The 21,769-nt window shown below is 42.5% G+C and overlaps 2 protein-coding genes across 6 annotated transcripts in view; one reads left to right on the top strand and one right to left on the bottom strand.

Annotated features, from left to right (window-relative positions):
- Positions 1 to 10,701, bottom strand: part of LOC119175769 (M-phase inducer phosphatase 1-B) — a 157,930-nt gene extending 147,229 nt beyond the window's left edge. The window contains exons 1-4 of one of the 4 annotated variants that reach the window (XM_075876141.1): positions 10,346 to 10,701; positions 2,728 to 2,863; positions 2,515 to 2,551; positions 1,471 to 1,538 (exon numbers count right to left, since the gene is read on the bottom strand). The gene's annotated coding sequence lies outside the window, so the exon portion shown is untranslated. The remainder of the gene's footprint in view (positions 1 to 1,470; positions 1,539 to 2,514; positions 2,552 to 2,727; positions 2,864 to 10,345) is intronic. The other 3 variants (XM_075876142.1, XM_075876144.1, XM_075876143.1) reach the window with 3 other exon arrangements.
- A 103-nt stretch (positions 10,702 to 10,804) lies between these two features.
- Slbp (Stem-loop binding protein) overlaps positions 10,805 to 21,769 on the top strand; it is a 52,054-nt gene continuing 41,089 nt past the window's right edge. Inside the window, exons 1-2 of one of the 2 annotated variants that reach the window (XM_037426727.2) lie at positions 10,805 to 11,091; positions 14,284 to 14,355. In XM_037426727.2, the coding sequence (XP_037282624.1) occupies positions 11,045 to 11,091; positions 14,284 to 14,355 (119 nt within the window). In that variant the 5' untranslated portion in view covers positions 10,805 to 11,044. Of the gene's footprint in view, positions 11,092 to 14,280; positions 14,356 to 21,769 lie in introns of both variants that reach the window. The other variant, XM_037426726.2, reaches the window with a different exon arrangement.

Below are 21,769 nucleotides of genomic sequence, written 5' to 3'. Positions count from 1 at the left end.
AACTGTTTTAAGTTGCGCTGTTCGCATATTCAGTCGCAATAATCAACCCAAACATGAGTTTCAAGCCTGATCATATGGGAAACTAATTGTGATGAAACAGAAAAGATGCCTTAAATAAAATAGTTTTCAATAAAGTTACACAGGCATGTTTCATATAACATTCAGAAGCAAAGTATATAAAAAAGAAGCACCAAACTACGAAAACAATGTTTTTGCCTTTGCTTGCAGTTAAATTGAATGCTACACCACAGAAAGCTTGGTACTAAAGAAATATCAATTATTATTATGCAGAACAAGCCACAATAGCCTAGGCAGAGCCATATACCTTTTTTCTTTACTTAATATGCAACACCTTTACTTAACATGTGTACCAAATTTGGCATTGAAATGAGAAATAATACTTTTAGAAGACATTTTTTTACGACACTCAGATGACGTATCTTGAAGTTTGGAAGGCTCTCATCATGACGAATTTTTTTTTTTTAATTCTCTCCAAAACATTTTAGCAATGAGCCATTTTCAATGCAATAAATCCGCACAACTTTTTTCTGAAACACATTTGAGGTGGTCGCCAAAATGGCTGAGACGTTTGGCTTAGAATGCCCTGCGTGTCAGTGCACCAAGTATTCTTTTGCCAATTCACAGCGCCTTTTTTTTTTCTCGGAACAAAGACTGAACCAGCGTAGCTTCCAAGCATGACTGCTTTGACTTCACCCAAGGAGAGAACGAAAAGCAGCAAAATATATTTAATACTCACTGGTATATTCTGTTTTTTATTGCTGTCAAAACATAAAACTGCAGCACTTCCCAATGTTCACCTTAAAACGGACAGGAATGTTTTCAGTTGTCTCCTTGCTACAAATAAATGGCGAAGCCCTAGTGAGGCTAGAAAATGTACTGGTAAGCGTGAGTACGCCCTGAAAAATTAATTACAAGTTTTTTTTAAAGCAGAGTTTCATTCCTTCTGTACTCTAAACAGAAACTTTATGAACTTCTCGTCCTATGCTTGCGCAGGATATCACAATGTTTTAATGACTGCTTCCTGGTTTTGTCTGACGTGCACCTCACAAGTGCAATGACGATGCACTCAATGATGAACAACAGAGAGGCTTTGCTCACTCACTCACACAGATACGTTGACCTATGGTGGCAACATCGTGGGAGAATACCACTAAGAAAGAGAGGCGCAAGTGGCCACTATGTATTTTAGTACCTGACATTATCATGATTAGCCATAATGGTTCATGAAGTCATCAGAATCAATACTATAGCACGGGCTAGTGTTCATGTCAGGTGTGCTATGCAAAAAGCGACTTTAATGTCAAAATAAAACAGCATTTCCTGGGCTTTTTCTTCTTAAGGAGCACCTATACTTGCAGGCACGTTGCCTCGGTATCTTTTAGTTACCACAAAAAGCTGTCAGCATGCACAATCAATGTAAAAGGCCTGCATTGACTAAATGATGCATACCTGCTGGAGACTTTGGCAACGGCAGAACAAAGCGTGTTGACAGGGGTGTTTGTGCCGGCGATCTCGGGCTGAAAGAAAAACTAGACTCAAACCAAGGCCAGCAACAACACATTAGTATGCGCACACTTGTTCAGCTCTTTCTTTCCAAAGGGAAGCAGCTCCTAAACTTACTCTAGACATTTTTATTTATTGACACTGCAACTCCTTTAGGAGTTTTAGCAGGGTGAGATAGATACAATGATAATAATAATAATGGTAATAATAATAGTATTATCAATAATAAACAAATAAAAGAAAAGAGACACATTCAATAAAGATAACAAATTCATGTTCAATGACCCAGGAAAGCATTTACCATAGGTACAAATGAAACAAAGCAACAAGCAACGGAGATACAAATAGTCATTAGCTATAAAAAAAAATAACTGATCATGCTTCAGTCATCAAGAAAGGATAAGAATGCTGAGAAAGAAGTTGATTCAACTATTTTGTTGCTAAGGTTATCCCAATCTGTGACTGTTTTCTGAAAAAAAAAAAAATACTTGAAGCAGTCGTTATGAGAACGGAAAGGAGTGATTGTTAGTTTGTGTCTTTGGCGCGTTGAGTAACTGGAGAATGAAATCCATTCGCTAGCATTGATGTTATAGTGCCCCTTGATTAACTGATATAAGAATTTTAAACATGATGAGCGGTTTCTTTCGGCTAAGCGCTTCAGGTTAGCTCGAGCTTGCAGGTCATGTACCGAGCTGCATCAAAAATCGTTATAGATGAACTGTATAGCTCTTTTTTGGACGTTTTCTAGCTCAAGAATATTACCTTTTGTATAGGGGTCCCATATAACAGCAGCATAGTCTAAAACAGGTAGGACAATGGAATGATATGCTAATTTTCTTACAACAGGGGTAGCCAAAGTTAACATTCTCCTTAAAAAGAAGTTTTCTATAAGCAACCTCTCTACATATCTCTAGCTAAAGCCAATAACACAAAATATAAGTCACGGCTATTTATAGCAGTACAGTAAGCAGAAAGACGGAAGTTATTTACGCAAGGGTAGAAAAAGGTAGGCCGGGAGTAGATTGCCCTGAGAAAAAAGAAACAGGAAGAAGGTTATGACAAGAACACAAGCATGAGAGAAATCTTAAAAAAGAAACATGTAAAAGTGCCTACAGCATGCTCTTGAAATGGGGTTAGACATACTAAAGCAAGATAATAGCTTCGAATGCTTGCATCATCCCTAGGAATCCCCAGAGAACTTGCCTCCATGTCATTTCTGTAAGGTTTCTTGTCAGACCATCAATTGGACTCAATTCTCCTTCCCAAAGGGGAGAGCCGCTCTTGGAGGGTGAAAGCATGGTTTCTTGGAGCTGAGACTTTCTTCACAATTCTTTCCCTGCTATAATGAGAACATGTCTCTGCCTAAATCGTTATATGAAATTGCACAATTAAAAAAGAACACTTATTTCAGCTGTCAAAGCAAAGTCAAGCAAGCAAGGAAGCTTTAAACAACATTTAAAGTTTGATGAAAGGCAGTGAGGGTATTAGAAGACTTAAGAATTTTACTATGTATAGTAACTGCATGTTACCAGACATAACCCTGGCTTCACCAGTCTCTTGCTTCTACAAATAAATTACACAGTTATAAGGTTTAGGGAACCCAACAAAATACTTCGATTCCACAGAAATTTTTCTAAAGATGTACTGGTAACTAGACTAAACTTACTGAGCAATATAATCATCCAAAATGACACCTTTGTGGCACTAAACTCCGTACTACAAAACAGTTCGAATACTGAAAACAATTCAGTGACTTCAAATAACTTTGCAAGCTGCCACATTATCCACAACAGTGCTTGCAGATCAGTCGGGTCATAAATCACAAAACCCTCAAAAAGTATCATAGCCTTAGAAAACATGGATGAGAAAGACGCGACAGGATGAGCACTAACTTTATACTGTCTATTGCCAGAAACAGCAGTATATGTAGGCCTGTACACAGAAAAAGGTCCAATTAACACACAAAAAAATCTAGATTGTACAGCGCTGGAGTCTCCTTGCATGTAAGCGAGGTGTTCATTTTTTCGCTGGAAGGTTGCGATGTTGGGTATGATGAACAGCCATGCCGCCGGCACAAATGTCCATGTACCGTAACAATTGCATCACATGCGGCGGAGTAGCTTCTACACTTTTGAGCCGATAGTCTGCGTAAATCACGGCACTCCCTTTCTCTGTGCATGGATCTACACACACTGCAGTTTAGAGTAAGACACTTGGTTAGCACTTGTCCTGTTGCACCCTTTTCATCTGTGTATTCTAGCAACATGATACTTTCTGATCAATACTATGATACTTTTTAACCAACCAGCCCAAAAAGTAATTTTGTCACAAAACCCACCAAACATACTGGTCATGCTGTGCCAAACACTGGCTCGCAATTAGTGCAGCTTTTCCATTCATATGTGAACTTAACAAGTGCAGGAGAATACATTCCCAGAATATTTCTTGGTAAAAAGTTATTTGTCTGCCTGACCACCTCACCGACATGACTACCGAACTACCCTTGAACTGTACACTACTTATAAGCAAAACCATGTGCATATGAATATGTATATGGCAGCAACATCACTGCACTTTACATTGACTGTTCACCAGGATGGCTTGGTGGGCTAGCAGGTAATGCATTATAAAAGGAATATAACAACAACAAAAACAAACAGCAACATCAAGCTTGCTGTTCAAAAAAAAGGGGGGTGGAAGAGGAGATGATAATATTATATAAAACTTTACGTCCCAAAACCACAATATCACTATTACAGACGCGGTAATGGAGAGTTCCGGAAGAAATCTCGAGCATATGGTGTTCTTTGGCGTGCACTCACATCGTACAGTATATGGGCCTCTGCCATTTTGCGTCCATTGAAATACGACCACCACAGCAGGGGGGGGGCTAAGCTTAAGGCACTGATAGTGACATCAAGGTTGAACATCACAAAGGGGCACCGCAACCCGATTTGAACATGTGTTTTTCATCTGTTTTTCCGGTGCTCTGGAATGCGCCAATATCATTGCACAAATGGCAACACCGAGATCAGGGCTGTTATAATATTAATTATAACCTTGATTTTGTCTACAGCGACACACATCGGCTATATGAGAAGTGGCGTATGTCACGTGAAAGTGACAAAAACTGACAACATATGCAGTTCGTTTTTGATTGGTCTGTTGCGACAAGTAGCATGCAATATTCATATGGTGGTAGTTAGGCCTTACAAGTCACATGCTGAAAACAATGAAACTTCTTTTCACACTTCCTCAGAAATAAATAATTTCAGTTTCTAAACCATGCATTTTCAGAATTAACAAGGCACTTAGCCAACGAACGCAGCTATGGCATGCCAGCAACTAAAGGTGGAAACGCATGCAGCCTTCTTGAGTATTTTAGTGAGCCAAAAGTGTGACGCGGTGGTCGCTGGCGTTGTCGTAGAACGTCTCTTGCACGCAAGGTGAGAAGTGTCCCGGCCTAAGGAGTATGTATTTTACAAAGTGGGGAGCACTGGATTGATTGATATGTGGGGTTTAACGTCCCAAAACCACCATATCATTATGAGAGACGCCGTAGTGGAGGGCTCCGGAAATTTCGACCACCTGGGGTTCTTTAGCGAGCACCCAAATCTGAGCACACAGGCCTACAACATTTCCGCCTCCATCGGAAATGCAGCTGCCGCAGCCGGGATGTGAACCCAACCCCTGCGGGTCAGCAGCCGAGTACCTTAGCCACTAGACCACTGCGGCGGGGCGGGGAGCATTGGAGTGTCTGCTACCAGACGCATGTGGTTCATTATAACCATGGTGACAACACAATTAAAAAGAGAGGTAGCAAGGTACTGTGTGAAGGCCACCATGAGACATTTTCCATATGTTTTTCCATAGTAATAGGAAACAATGTTTGACCTCAGCGGGAGAGTGAAATGCAAAAGGAAACATTTCTCATCTTCGTCTGCGCAAGTTTTCAACTTTGAATGAGTACTCATAGCTTCACTTATCATGCACCCATTTGCATCCTTGTTGTGGCATTCGTCGTGGCTAAATAAGGCTGTCGCAAAAGTGTCACTGGGCCTAATTAACTGCTCAGACTCCCTTCAAGCTGTACAAGGGACTAGTACTTTGGCATGGCAAGGAAGTTCCTGCTACATAGAAAGAATGGCATTGCGGCAGCAGTCGTATCACCACCAGGGACAGTAATGGTGGTGCACATGTACATCGATGTTACGGCACAAGCTGAGACAATAAGCAGTCACTGTTATGAACAACATCTACACTGAGATGGCATGCACATGGGAAATCCTTAACCGTGCTCTGTTTTGGTTGCTCGACCTTGCAGTGTACGGTGGAAGCACCAAAACATTTTTAAACTTTTTTGCCAGAACAGCAAAATGAAAGGGAGCCTGGCAGTGGCTCAGAGCCTTGAGTACGGACTGTATACAAAACAAATTTTTGCTTAGACTTGCATTGTCCTATTGACAGTACTGAATTCTCTTCAGGCACTGATGAAGGAAAATGACACTCGAGCCAGTATTATCCCACCGGTCATTTTTCTTTCAACAAACTCACACTTGCACCAATGATGAATGAAAAATAGCTCAGTATGTCAGCAATTTGATATAAAAAAAGTCAACAGAGGAACATCAAGGCTGCAGGTAGCATGCCGTCCTGCAGAGCAATCAGCTTTCTCCTATCTACAGGCCTCACTGCATTACATCACTCTTGCAGTGAAGCTCACCAAAGCAAATTCTAAGTGGCGTGTGGTTTCCTTCAGGTTCAGTGCCTTGTTTTATAACATCTACTAGAACGGTGTCGTTTTGTCAGAATATTTCCAATTAAGTGTGAAGTGATTGTGAAGTTAGGAGTAGTACGCTTTTAGAACTAGGTGCAGGTTCCAATACACGGAAAATATAGACAATTTTCCGTGAGGGAAGCTTGAGTTCAAGTTTTCTCAGGCTCTTCCAATTCCCCCAGAATGACCAGCTGGTAGACAGTTTGTAGAAGAGTGCCCCACAATGCACTAAATTTATGCCAATAAGGTTACAAATGTTGTGACTGTTGCAGTCTCTGTCGCACTTTGCCTACATTTACAGATCTAAAAAAAAAATTTTAGAGCACATGTTCTCTGCTCTTGGTTTAGAACCTTGGTCCAGAACCAAGATGAAGAAACAGCACGGCTGTATTTGCATAAGTGCACAGGCTACACTTCCCATTAATGTAGCACCCCTATTGGAAAGCATTGTTAATTAAACATGCGGTGCTGATAAAGGAAGTGAACTTTGCAATACTTCAGGGATCAAATGAATGGCATGAAACGGCTTCTGTATTATTGTTAATGACAAGCAGACAATGCTGTACACATCTGTATAATGTGAACCCTGTGAAGGAAAAAAACTATGAGCAAGACCATAGTGCCATGTTTGCACACTGTCTCTGTATAAAAAACCACATTTCCTTAGACTTCACAATCAGTCCCGAGCATTTGGATGCCAGCAGTTCACAGCTTGCATAAGGAAAAAAAAATGCATTCTGAACAATATTTTCTTTGTTCTTTCATGAGCGAAATTTCATTTATAGGAGTTACAAAAGAGGCATGAGTGCAGTGAAGCTTTTCAAGTGTAGAACATATTCTAATAAAGTACATCTTTTGTGACAACTACTTCAGAAGATGCTTTTTATCATATTTGAATAGTCCCCCCCACTCCTTTTTTTCCCAGTTTTGTGACCACTATTAAAGCACAAAATTTGTAAAGTAAAAGAAGGGCTTCAGCGACACAAGCGGACTAGCTATTAGCTTAAAAAAAAAACCTTGAGCTAATTGGGTCTTTGCTTTCATGCTCATAGGGCTACAAAAAACATTTTGGTTTTCGTTCAGTCTAATCTCACATCATTTCTTGCTTTAGCAGCAGACAACAAAAACTACACAAATAGTTTAAAGATAACTTTGCATGCTATTTAAATCTACATTAGGCTGCATAAAAGTAGGATAAAGGATTACATAACTTTGGGTGTTGCAATGCTTCAGCTTAAAAGGCAGCTGTCTTAAAGTGAGTGAAGTTTTTATTTAGGTCCTAAAGATGAACTATTGAAATATTGGTGAATGACTGAAAACATTGTCCAATTTGGCCTCATACAAGAAGTAAAACAAACGAGTAATCACATGGAAACACTATTCCTCCGTTATGATGTTGAACACAGGGCTAGAATCCTGGTGTCAATGTCTTTGCAAGGACTTGAGAACAACAACTGCATCTCTGGGTAGTATAATTCCTGCATTTCCAGGCATAAGAAGTCCGAATGGGTAGAAGAATAAGAAAAAAAAAATGGAATGGGGGGGGGGGGGGGGGGGTTGCATTACAAAAAAACAAAAATGCTCCCTTTCGAATATCACACCTAATCTATTCATGAGCTTCTTGAGCCCTCACTTTACTCTTCCTTACCAATTTAAGGAGAGATGAGAGTTGTCAATTTAAGGAGAGAGTTTTGACTGCTTTGAATGACAGAAAGCTGAAATAGTTGGTAGAGATTCATGCTGATGAATTCAAGTCTGCATTCTCCTCTGATTCCTCTATTTTGCTTGAACATCCTTTGTGTGCAAGGTATATATGTATAATACTGTATGACAGCGGTCCGAAACACACACAAGCAGCCCACCGACCTTTCGCTAGCAGCCCGTGGCCTGCACAGGACTCTCTTCATCCCATATATATTTGTTTAATTTTGGAAACAAATGTTTACAAGCTACACAGGCATGGCTGGTCTTGTGCATTTTTTGCATGAGGCACAGCCTGCAGTGTTGATAACCGTGAAAGAAAACTGATGATACGGTGATCCTGGCACCAAATCCCCTTCAGAAGTGACCCACAAATGAGATATGCCACTGAAATGGCAATGTTAGCTGACTATTTGTACTGACCAGCCCCTCCCCCCTCCCTATCCTCTACATACTGCACTATCGTGGCTCTTGGAGGAGTAAATTTGTTTGACTGAGGCCCAGTAGGTGAGGAGAGTGAGGCTGTATGTGAACAAGACATTGCAGCACATATCATTACAGTATTGTTATAAAATGCCTGTTCATGCAACATCGTACAAAAGACATTCTACAACAAAGAAAGTGAATTTAATCCTAATGTCTAAAAGTAGTAAGCAAAATGGGTCAAACAGCAAGCTACAAAGGGAATATTATCTTGAATTATTACAATAATCCAATGAGGTATAGCCCGCTAAGGCAGGCCAACTACTAACTCACAAATGTATCCTACAACACTGCAACAGGCATTGGTAGTACCAGAATTTTACTATGCCACGAAAAAAATCTTTTGTAGCCATTTTATAGCTCTCATCTGCCATGTGCGCATGGGTCTGTACAAGATCTTGTCAACTGTAACCAGTGATGGCAACAAAGAGCGACAGATATGAAGCTTTGGGAGAACTCATTTCATGCACATATTCATTTATTGGGCTTTTTATTATGGAAGATGAAAGCTCCATTGAGACACTGCCATGTTCGACAAGCTGTTGAATATGTCATTAAGACAGCAATATTACCACAATGTTTTTTTCATTTTTGGCAAGTTGCAGGCAATAAGAATGCGCATGAACTCTTGAGTCGGTGTTTCAGTTAAACACAAAAATGCAACCTGACAGACTGCATAATGGAGACAGGTCATAACCATGATTCACTAGAATGTGTACACAACACCACCTTATCACTCTGGCAATAGTGCTTAGCACCTGCAACAAATTAGGGTTTTTTTTACAATTATTTCTTAACAGCACAATTCATGGGTTTTTACATGCCACAACTATGGCACGATTGGGGGACACACTATAGAGGATTACTTTGGATTAGTTTTGACCACCTAGGTTTCTTTACAGTCCATTATTACTTGTGTCTGGAGTTGACATTATCTACTTGCAAACAACTCTGTCAATGCACTAACTGAAACTATATTGTAAAAACTTAGATACAACAATACTTGCAGCGAGCCCTTTTAAACATGTGCCAATGAAGTCTACATGCATAGCACCAGCGTACAATTGAGTAGTTTTTTTTTTGTTTTTTTAAATCCAATTACTGCCAACAAACGGTGCCTGTATAAACGATTCTGACAGAAAAATCAAGTTGAGTCGACACTCATTTGCCACCACAAAGAAGCGAACGAGTCAAGTGAACAACGTGCACGGGTCACAGCATATGATCAGCAAAACTCCAATGTCGCTCCTTTTGAATCCACGCATTGCGATTGCTCCAACTGTGTGAACCACTTATTATAAGGGCTGTAGGCAAATTATTGTTAGGGCTCCGACTACGAGAAAAATGCACGGCTTAAATATATATATATAAATATCGTGCCCTTACACCTTACACGTACTTTAAACAAACTATCTTGAAAACACTAAACACGTACTATCCCCAAACGCTCGAGTTAAGAATCATATGATCGCCTTGCCGCCGTTCGAAGGCGGAGACCGGTGCACCTAAAAGCCCGACTTGCGTGCAGCTAGCGTGGCAGTAATGTAGCTCAACCCAGTTGTTCATTTACCAGACATTTTCTACTCGCAATGCTCAACGTGAAATGTACGGGAATGCACGTAAATTCAAACTAGCACAGCTACAGGTACACTAGGCTTTAACGTGGCTACGTGTGCGGTTAAGGGGCAGATGGCATAGGTGCCGCGAATCCGGGCTCAGGTGTAATTAAAGAGCTCACAAAGGCCAGTGCTTAACATCATTTCTTGAGTATGCGAAGAAACAAAAGTGTGCGAATCTGCCAAGGAAGTAGCACTCGGTCAACGAACAACGCACACGGGAAAGGAAGACACTAGCGGTTACCTTTCAGTGGAAGCAGCTAGAACCGGCCAGGTGATGGAAAACCTGTTCCCGGTGCGTCAAAAGTGTTACCGGTGATTATAGTTGGCGAGCAGCATGTTCTCCCAGCTCTTTGGCCCACTCAAACTGGCCGCGGCGAGCAGAGAACAAGGCGACGCTAGAAAAGGACGCCCTCAGCGTGGGACGGTTGCTCGCGCGCAGGGAAGAACCAACCGCGAGACCGCGAGGCTCGTTTCGTTGGCGCTTGAACTCGTGAACCTCAGGAAAAAGAAAATGATCCTCTGAAATGCCAATATACCTATTCGATGAACACCACGGGATCTTTATAGAAAGAATATTCGCGTAATAAAATCATCCGAGTAGGTTTAACTCGACAAAAGCTAATTTTCGCTGCATATGTAGTTTCGTGATTCTGCCTTAGAGGGCTGTACAGTCGATGAAGGCTCTTTATTTGGGCATCTGGCAACAGTGGGCCGCTTTTGGCGCGAAAGATAGGCTTAATTGACGCGTATTCGCGCCACAGCTGGGTGTGTTGGACTGACAACGGCACGGGTGAGCCGCTGTCTCGTGCTCATTTTCATTTAAGAAGAGTGGCGTTTGACAAGATTTCACGCAGTTGAGTTCTGCGAATTTAGTTTACTAATCGACTCACCGCTTCGCTCAACTCTGCAATTTCGGAGCGCGCAAATAACTCGATAGGACATGGAAACTGCCCCTGGCACTGCTGCGGCCGACGCTGGTGATCAGAGGTGAGACGTTCAAGTTTTCTGCTGGAACGCGTGCGTCTTCTTCACGTAACGTTCACGTAACGTCCCGCAATGGCCAAACGTTGTTTCTATTGTCTGATCACTTTAATAGCTGGTAGTGAGTGGTTTTGATCTTAGTCGTCTGCTACGACTTGGCTTCGCACCTATGCGCACAGCACGAACATTTTCCCGATTCTGGTGTGCACTTTTTTTTTCTCGCTGAACCTGACTCTCAAATTTGTGTGAGCGTTACAATTGGGCTCATTAGTGAAATCGGCATGAAGTTATTTTTTCGCTAGTTTCTCGAATGAAAAATTGCTCCGCGTTACGTTCGGGGGCACGCTAGAATCGGGAAAATACATCTTTTCGCGTTTAAGATTTCGTTGACCGCTTCACTCTTCTGATGATCTTTTTATTATTGTCAAATCGATATCGTGAGGTGGGTGCGAAGTCAACAAGTTGTTGCTTTCACATGTCGATATTACTGCTGTCGCTTGTGTTCTTTTTATTTGTCACCCACATAATCACGGCATACCATGTTCAGTACGATAATCTTTTAGGCTGGGAAGGCTGAGATGCCAAAGACGGGGACACCTTTACTTGGTCTACCCGTACCCAAAGGCATGTTCCTTGTGTACATGGTAATTAAAAAAAAAATTGTGGCCCTGTCTGTGCTGCATTTTTTTTGGCACTCTTTAAAGTAATAGTGTGGCAGATATTTTGTGTATATTTATTTTATTGCGCGTAATTTAAGCCAACACCAAGTTGCACAAAAGTTCCGGCATTTATGTGAAATTTGTAATGACACTAAACCAAACAAAAATATAGTTGTTGATGCTGCTGAAACTGCCAAGATGAGCAGAAAATCGCTCTGTTTCAAACTTCACTAAGTTGTACCATATTTTAAAAAATACAGATGTGATTCTGGCATAAATTTGAAATTGCCTGCATTACTGTTCTCCCAATCGCTATGTTGATGAGTGAGCTTTTGGTGAAAAGTCGGCTGACCAAGGCATTTTGTCTGGTGCTTATGCTGTGGGCTTCTCACATAGACCAGCAGAGTTTTTTTTTTTTTTCCTTATCTCTAGAACATTGAAACGAGTTACCCCTGGCAGTCAACATTACTCGATCAAGACCTCTTCCTAGATGTGATAACCAAAAGTGGAGAGGGTGAGAAGCTGTGACATCATGTACAAGCTTTGCACTTGTACAAACAAATCTGCATTATGCATTGAAGGAACATTCATTCTCGCTTTTTGTAAGCACACGGTTGCTTTCTGCATTTTTCAATCCCTCGAACCAATGGGTGTCGGGTCAGGAAACCTCCACTCGCATCCTTATGCTCAGTTTTTGAGGATTACAGTGAGCTTCTCTAAGTAGGCTGGCATGGTTGTGCACCTTGAACTAATGCTGGAACCTATTCATGCTTCGAACAGTCTCAAGTAATAGGTAAGGGCATTTGCACAGTCTGTAGAACATGCTGTTGTGCGGTTGAAAACGCCACACAACAAGGATTCATTGGAAGCGTGTATACGTGGGCATGTTAGTAATTCACGTTCATTTTTTAGTGCACAAAAGAACAAGGACCGAAAGTGCTGTGTCCTAGTCGCTTTTCCTATTTTTTTTCTTCGTGTGCTAAAAATGAACAGGAATTCATCCTAAGAAACTATACGCGGTAATGGATAAAAGCGCAGCACTGTTAAAAAAAATGCTGTTCTTGTAGAAGCATGCCCTTCTGAGCATGTGCCAATATATAAAGGGTAAATGAATGTGCCTACAAAACAGGGGTCTCAAACATGCGAAGCATGCTCATGAGCTGCACAGGCGTGAGTGGCATGAGCTGCACAGGCGTGGCACAGGCACATTCCTGGGGGCAGCACACCAGGAATGAAGCCTGCAATAAGTTTCTTGAAATGAAAATTCACCGCTCCACAACTATAAAAGGGTCTTTGATGTTGAGTTATCTTGTATATCAGTGCTAGTTCTTCCACATACTCTTCCTTTCTATATCCCCACAGCGTGCCGCAGTAGCTTGGTGTCGGGCTGTTAAGCTCAAGGACATGCATTTGATTCGGGGCCTTAGCAGCTAAATTTGGAGGTGAGGGTAAAATAAAGGAACAATGCTGTACTTAGATTTAGCTGTATGTTGAAGAATTGCAGGTCTTTGAAATCAATCTGGAGTTTCTCACGATGGCGTGCCTCCTACTCCTACCATGGTTTTGGCATGTTAGCAGTTTCAGTTAAAACTCGATCTAAAAAAACCAGATTTTATGAGTTTGCTAATCTAATAAATAGATTTCTATTCTCTGGCAGGTACCCATAAGGTTCAATGTTGTCATCAACCTTAATTAACAAATATCGTAGCAATAAACTCTTAATTAGTGAAATTTTTCCAGAAGTAGATTAGTAGTGCAGTCATTTCTTTCCAATATTGACACGTGGACGTTGTCTTTGCGTCTCCACTACAACATTATCATGTTAAAACATCTTGCCTCCTAGTCACAACCATAGTTTTATTTTAATGTAGCTGCAGGCCACACCAACGCAAAGAACAATGGACTTCACAGATGTAAGCACGCACTTTTTCATGCCAAATTGCGCTAGGGGTTGTGGCTGTTCAGTGTCCAGGTAAGTTCTCTCACATGAAAACTAGGGTGGCTTTCGTTACTTAACAGTGTATGCTAGTGATCGCAGTGACAGTCTTCTCACAAGTTTGTGCATTCCTTCTGCCCGTCATTGCATCACGGCAGCTTGTCGTAGCTTCAGGTAACAATCTCTCCTGCATTGTGAAGACCATGTCGAGGCTGCCCTCGCCAACTTTTTGAGACGAACAGGCTTGTGTTACCTGCTAAAAAAATGTTGCAGCAGCTTTTGGGTGCTGGCACGTTTCAGATTAGGTTTCGAAGGACCAAAAGATCTCTTGATATTTCAAACTTCCTGATTTAATGAAATAAGTAGAGTACAGTCATCACCTCATTTAAATAAATAGTCTCAACTGTATTATCCATGTTCCTCTCTTTCTCCTTATTTTCTCCCAAGTTTTTTTTTTCAATGAGTTTCTGGATTTCAGGTGATACCTTCAGTGAGGTGCAACAGTAAAGATTTTTCATTCATTGACTTTGACTTTTTTGCTTTTGTCACTGATATTTAACCATTTGATTCATGAGCTAATAAGTGCTGTTTTTATCTCAGCAGGAACGAAATTAGAGACTTCTGGGATCTCCATGAACGCCTAGAACATTCATGGGCTAACATCATAGAAAATAGGTATGTGGCCTTTAAATAATTAATTGCCTATCATGTATTTGTTACCACTATTGCATTCTGTTGTAATACTTCATGACTTTTTTTAGCAGTGCCAGTAATACCATACTGTCTATGCTATAGTATTACTATTTTATATTGGCATATTGCAAACTGAGAGCATTTTAGCTGCTCGAGTTGCTGGATGTAACATGCATGTAATGATGATAGGGGTTAATGCAAACCTTGTAGGTCGAAATAGCCATGCTCTAAGCTCAAAATAGTCATCTCAGCGTGAAAGTTTTACCCTGTATGGTATTTAGCTATATGGAAAGGCATTCGTGGAATGCTGGTTTATCACACAATGGAATCACCTTATGATGCTTCAGCTAACCATAATTATAGACACGTCAATGAGTTTTCATAGATTATCTCTGGCAAAAAAATTTTTAAGCAATATTTATATTGCACTGCTGCCAAATGTTTACAGCAGAAGAGAAACGGAATACACTAGTTTACTGCTATAATAATTTTGTGCTTGCCTGGTTTTGTGCCTATAATAGTTTTGTGCTTGCCTACAAAGGTGGTGCTATCTCTGCATCACCAGATTGCACCACCTATGTAGCCGTTGTCAATCATATCCATAGTAAACCGGTAAATTTTTAACTGTTAGATTTCAGAGAAACTAAGACTTGCTAGGGTTGTTTTGAGAAGAATGCATATGTTTGTGAATAGTGGCCTCTAACATCACAGGGATTGGATTGATGAACATTAGTACAGGCCAATCTAAGTGCAAGCCACCTTTCCATGCTATGCAGGTATATGGATTTACTCAATATCAACGTTTCTAGATCCTTTTAGTTGTCAAACTGCACGAAATGTGGCCTTCTGCTGTCTCCTCTCATGAGGTGGCACTGTCGCCACAATCGACCCAGTTGCTACTGAAGCTTCGCAAGGCAGCAGCGCGCCGCTGTATGAATGGCGCTTGTGTTTATCTCATTTTCTCACATTGTGCTACTCTTCTTAGCACCAAGTAATCCAGGAATATCCTTCTTACTTTGTGCAGTCTGTAAAAAACTGCTAATGGGTAAATGAATAGGACACTGAGGCTTTTCGTGTGAGGTACCGGGTGTTCAAAATTAAGCTTTATGATTTTTTTAAAATTAGGCGCTCGAAGGCACGTGAGAACCACTTGTGCAAATAAGTTAAGCGGCCAGGGGGACAGAAAGTTAGATGATAATTATCGCTGTCAGCAGCCCAATTAACTAAAATTTAATAATTAACTTTTTACTGGCTGCGGTAAGTTGGCATGTTTATATTGAAAAAATGTAGGCAGTGGTGTTTGTACACAGTTTCAGTTGGAAGATTTTTTCTAGCACGCCTGTGTTCCGAGATATCCGGCTCCAAAGTTTAATTGTCTTTCGCACGATTACGCATGCAAGAGGGTGAGGGTCCGCGCAAAGCTCCTCCCTAAAGTGACGCATCTGTTGCGTGTGGTGTTTAGTGTGTGAAGAGGGTGGAAGCGTAGGCATAGGTGATAGCAATTACCCTTGCCCTCTTCGGCCGTCGAAATCAAAAATCGAAGAACGCTTGCAACCAGTGTCGTAACACGCAACTGCAGAGCCTCTAACGATAGTGGCAGATACCATGCCGAGATAATGGTGCGAGCGGAGAATCTGGATGCCAGTGCGCGTGCGTAATAATCACTAGAGAAGCATGCGTGGTCGTTGCCTGGGCTACGCGAATAGCGTGACTGCTGATGTCCGAGTACTGTAACTTTTATTGAAACAAGAGCAACAACTCCACCAATAATAACTGAAACAGTTTTATCCTTGCTAACGCATATTTCCTGCTGCTACATAAGCATATTTCGGTCATGCACAAATCTCATCGAAACTCTTCACCTCTCAAGACGTCAATGCCCCAAAAAGTGTTCAAAATGCCTGCCTTCGGCAGCAACGCAAAGCATGAACCGCTGTCGCGTCGACTCGATGACTCGGCGCAGTACTTCTGCAGGAATACTCGCACAGGCAGATGTTATCCTGTCCTTCATGTCATTAACATCGCTGGGCTCTGTTACGTAAACTCGATCTTTAACGTAGCCCCAAAGGAAAAAGTCGAGCGGAGAAAGGTCAGGTGATCTTGGTGGCCAAAACATCGCTCCTGCGCGCCCAATCCACTGTTGTGGAAAACGTCTGTCCAACCAGTTCTTCGCCCTGGTAGAAAAATGTGGTGGTGCTCCATCGTGCTGAAACCATACTTGGCGCAGGTCATTCAGGGAAAGACTGCAGACAAGATCATCAATGACAACACCTAATATTTCTTCTGTGTACATCTTTCCGTTCAAGTTGTCCTCAAAAAAGTGAGGTCCGATGATCCTGTCCCCGAGTATGCCGCACCACACATTCACACTCCAGCGAACTTGATGCTTGTGCTGCCTCAGCCAGTGTGGGTTTTCTTGTGCCCAATAATGGGCGTTGTGAAGATTAACACTTCCATTTCGGCAAAACCGAGCTTCATCAGTCCAAATTATTCTGTGCAAAAAGTCATTTTCTTGATCAGTTTTGATGAGGCCCCAATTGCAGAAGTCAACTCGCCTTTCAAAGTCCGCCTCATTTAGGTCCTGATGAAGGTAAACGTGATATGGATGGAACTTGTGCTTTCTTAAAACATTTGTGACTGTTCCGATGCTGCGACCGCACTGATCGGCAATCTGTCGGATGCTGAGCTCTGGCATCGAGGTTACGCACGCGACAACGTCGATTTCAAAGTCTTCATCGACGATTGCCTTCCTGGTCCGTCTCGGAAGGTGGACAGAGCCTGTTGTGCAGAAGCGTCGAAACAGGTTTGTGAAAGTGGGCCTTGTTGGAAGGGGACGGTGTGGGTGGCGAGACGCGTAAAGCTCCATTGCTAACGAAGCGTTGCCATTCATTTCAGCCATTGCAAGCACCACGTCTACTTTTACTTTGGTAGAATACCTCACGCCAGAAGCAGCCATATTAGCTCGAAAGGACTCCACGTGGATTTCCTTGGTAGACCTTCAATGCAGAGACGCTGTGCTCTAACCGGAGGCACCCTAGTGCAGGACGGTCCTGCTAACGCGTTCACAAGAAGATGTCTCAGTGTGATCTAAAGTCACGAAAAAACGTCGCGAAAAATGGTCTCCTGTTATCGCGTTCATCAGGATCATGCGTAAGGCTCATGGCGCACCGCGCTGTCACATTTTGATTTCGCCGGCCGAAGAGGGCAAGGGTAATTGCTATCACCTATGCCTACGCTTCCACCCTCTTCACACACTAAACACCACACGCAACAGATGCGTCACTTTAGGGAGGAGCTTTGCGCGGACCCTCACCCTCTTGCATGTGTAATCGTGCGAAAGACAATTAAACTTTGGAGCCGGATATCTCGGAACACAGGCGTGCTAGAAAAAATCTTCCAACTGAAACTGTGTACAAACACCACTGCCTACATTTTTTCAATATAAACATGCCAACTTACCGCAGCCAGTAAAAAGTTAATTATTAAATTTTAGTTAATTGGGCTGCTGACAGCGATAATTATCATCTAACTTTCTGTCCCCCTGGCCGCTTAACTTATTTGCACAAGTGGTTCTCACGTGCCTTCGAGCGCCTAATTTTAAAAAAATCATAAAGCTTAATTTTGAACACCCGGTATATTGTTTTATGTATGTGTATAAAGGGCCGGTGACATAAAAATACAAAAGCACGTTTGGCAATATTCACAAAAGACTTGCTTTCTTGTTTGTTACAGCTACCTTGAGACTGTTTTCCAGTCAAAAATTCGTATCCCTCCCATAAAAATGCATCCACATAACAATGAAAAATTTCACTTTGTGCGTGAATGTGAGCATATGGTCTGCGCAGCCAAGAAAAGGGAGCCAGCGCCCCTCTAGATTATCTAAAACCTTCCAGAATATGTCTCCGCACTCTTTCTGTTTTGCACTCTTTCGCTCGCTGTAGCGATGGTCAAAAGCTCTTAGAAGGGCGATGCAGGGATTTCGATGGCAACCGCGTCGTCTGTGGAGCACACTTGTTCACCATGCAAAGAATCATTGAGCACTGAATTTTCATTTTCACCTGCTTTTTGTTTCTTGTGGCGTTGAGTCAAGGGCTGGCTGCACAGTGGGAAGATAAATATTTCGGTCAACTGGGAGACAACAGCGTCTTCTTTTGGCGTCCACTTATCATGTGGTATGGTGACCACTTAAGTTATTTATCTATTCATTATACCTCAAAGGTCCCACATGGGATTTCACTAGAGGGGCATCACACTTGACCATTCACGTTGTGGATGAAATAACCAACGAGGTCTTCTGACTGGAAGGGCAGGTCATGCACGACACAAGAACTGTCGAGTTCTTTGTCGATCCTCAGAATGGTGTACTGCGATTCGCAAAGACGTGATGCAGTCTTCCGCGGCTTGAAAAAGTGCCTCTTTTCACTCGAAGATCGCACTGAGTCGTAGCCACTCCTACAGCTGGTCACCAAGCACAAGGGGTGTAGCCACGGAGTGGCACACCGGGCCTGTTCCCCCCCCCCCCCCCCCCCTCGAAATTTTTTCCCCCTGGCGTAGAGAGCGAAAATGGACTATTTCAAAAGAGTGCCCTCTCTGAAGTCAAAAAGGTGCTCCCCCCCCCCCCGCTGAAAAAAATTTCTGGCTACGTGCCTGCAAAACACCTAGGCATATTAGATGCGAAGCATCTTAGAGCAGGGTTCGATCTGGTCTGTGCTGTGACCTCCCCAGGGAACACCACTTTGACCACCCCTGCTGCACATGCGCAACAGCTGGCCCAAGCAAAGCCACAATGCGCTAGCGCGTCCGGCCTAACCTAAAGTCTCACTCTCTAACATTCTCTCAGCAAACACGTGATGGTGTTGGGAACACGATCTGGTGACGCGCGATGAAGCAACGCCTAGGCAGAACGCGCTGGAACTCGCTAGCGTGTTTGGACCTGCGTAAGTGGCTATGTGTAAATGGCTGTGGCCAGCTTTGACGATCTGATCTCGGCATTAGGTGCCTGGCAAGATCACAAAGCAGCCGATGGAGAAGCGGAAGGCTCGATGCGCCAAAGCGCAAAGTAAACGTGGGCAAGTAGACCCTCCGGACTAGGGAAACCCAGCGCAAACGGCAACGTCGGCGGGGAACTGCTAACATGCCAAAATGCAATGGCAGCATCAACATGTAAACTCCGCTGTACGCAACACCTAAGCCAAGCGTCAGCGCCCGTGCAGAACTCCTCGCTAGACAACTTCAACACCTGGGCTTCAACGGTGCCGACGCCACTAAATAACACCAAATACGTAGCATAAAGGATGGGAACACCCAGTCGAACCGATGCAAACGCGGTGTACACTACCGGTGCTGCTTTGCAACTCTTCATGGTTCCTTTTAGCGGGAATTGGTGTAATTTTTTATCACAAAGCCCACGGCATTATCCTGGCGCATAGATAACCAACATGCGCAAAAAAGAGTGTGCGCCGCTCCGCGTGCACGACAGAAAGGGGTCAGGCGCTGTAGCGGAGTTTGACAACTAAAGGTATTTAGTAACGTTGCTAATTATACACTGCCGAAAGTTTTCTGTAGAAAGTTCATGCATGGGCACTCAGCAGCCTGTACAGTATTTCCTCACTTACTGTATTGTAAATTGGCACTGCTAAAGCTGCAAGTTTTTTTTTTTTCCTTTTTCAGAATCACTCGCAGCTTCTGTTTCAATTGCAGAAGCTGTCTGATCAGACGGGCAAAGCTAAATAGTGAGCCCTCAGTGCATCTAAAGGCACCTGTGACAGATGGATTATGACACTGGAATAGGTGTCATAAAGTCTAACCATTTGTAGCAGAGAATAATGCTCTTTGATATAATTCCTAATTTTTTGTGTGAAGCTTAGCCAAAACCGTAAAATTTATTGTAATTGCACCATGCTTTGGGCATCATCATCCAATCTAATCCAGAAACACCGACCCCAGTCCCACTGCGAAAGAAGAGAGAAAAGGGACAGCAGTTCTAAAATTTTTTGGCTTTGTCCCATCATGTACAAAACACCTTTTAAGCCACTTTCTTTGCAATGCACTGGTTCTTTGCTAAAAAGTGACTAAAATTTAGAAGGGGCTGTTAGTACTTGCAGTGGTGCGACAACTCGCATTTTGTTCCTTAATTTGTGCTTTCACAAGCCATAGAACTATAAGTATTGGTATTTATTAATGCGATAGCATTAAAGAGCTCATTTCACAGAAATGTCGGTGTCGTTAGTTGTGAGCGAAAAATCATCTTATGCACGACCGCAAAGTCGAGAAAGATGCAAATAAAATAAATGATACAAAATCCTGGAGCATAGTGGGGATCGAACCAGGGTTGTTTGGGTCCAAGTGGGGAAATAACCCGGGTCGTTTGCATTGCTAGTGGATCTACCGTGGCCATGTCTCTGCTTGTGAAAACAGAGAAAAGAACTTCCTCTGCTTGGAAATGCAGTGAAAGTAGCTTTCATGCTTCTCAAACACACGCTTCCTGTATGCATGCTTCACGATGCAACATGAAATGTTGCAGTATATTGCGTGGTATAAGCTCCTGTTGCCAATGAGCGTCAGAATATGCGATTATCATTATCGTAATGGCTTTGTGGTTGAAGGCCACTACAAAAGGCACACGCGCTATTGCGCTTATTTTCCCAAGGCAAATTCGAAAAGGTTTCATGCACTAAGTGTTTGAGGTACGTGCTAGGAACAGTATGTCGCTATCACATTCAACTCCTAAAGGTGAAGCTTTAGGGTCCCCTAATGTTTTATTCATTTATTTATTTTATATGTGCATTGCCCACATTGGGCATTACAGCGGGGAGGTTACATACAAAAAATATACAAGGTAAACACACTCGCAAAGTGTGGGAAAATACATCGTTGTCTAAAATGTGTACAACGTCAGGCAATAGAGCATTCCATTCTCTTATGGCTCGTGGGGAAAAAAAAAATACCTGGAGATGTCATTCTTTAAAGGGAATTCGCAAACTTTCAGAGCATGGTCGCTGACAAAATGATGGGCTATTATTAAGGGCGTTACCACGGCCCTGAGAAACAATTAACCAAAACAGATGCTTTTTTGCCTCCCCCACTCACTCCTTCTTTATGAATCTCCTGAATTTAAAGGGCGCCATGTGCACATTACCATTTGCAGAACTATCCCGGCTGTGGCGGCTGCATTTCCGATGGAGGCGGAAATGTTCTAGGCCCGTGTGCTCAGATTTGGGTGCACGTTAAAGAACGCCAGGTGGTCCAAATTTCTGGAGACCTCTACTACGGCGGCTCTCATAATCATATGGTGGTTTTGGGACGTTAAACTCTGCATATCAATCAATCATCATTTGCAGAACCTGTCACAATATTTGACAGTTGCTGCTAACTCTAATGTGAACTTCCGTCATTG

Source organism: Rhipicephalus microplus, chromosome X (assembly GCF_043290135.1).
Source record: "Rhipicephalus microplus isolate Deutch F79 chromosome X, USDA_Rmic, whole genome shotgun sequence".
Taxonomy (NCBI): Eukaryota; Metazoa; Arthropoda; class Arachnida; order Ixodida; family Ixodidae; genus Rhipicephalus; species Rhipicephalus microplus.
The sequence above is the reverse complement of the archived record's forward strand: the minus strand, read 5'-3'. Positions and strand labels throughout refer to the sequence as shown.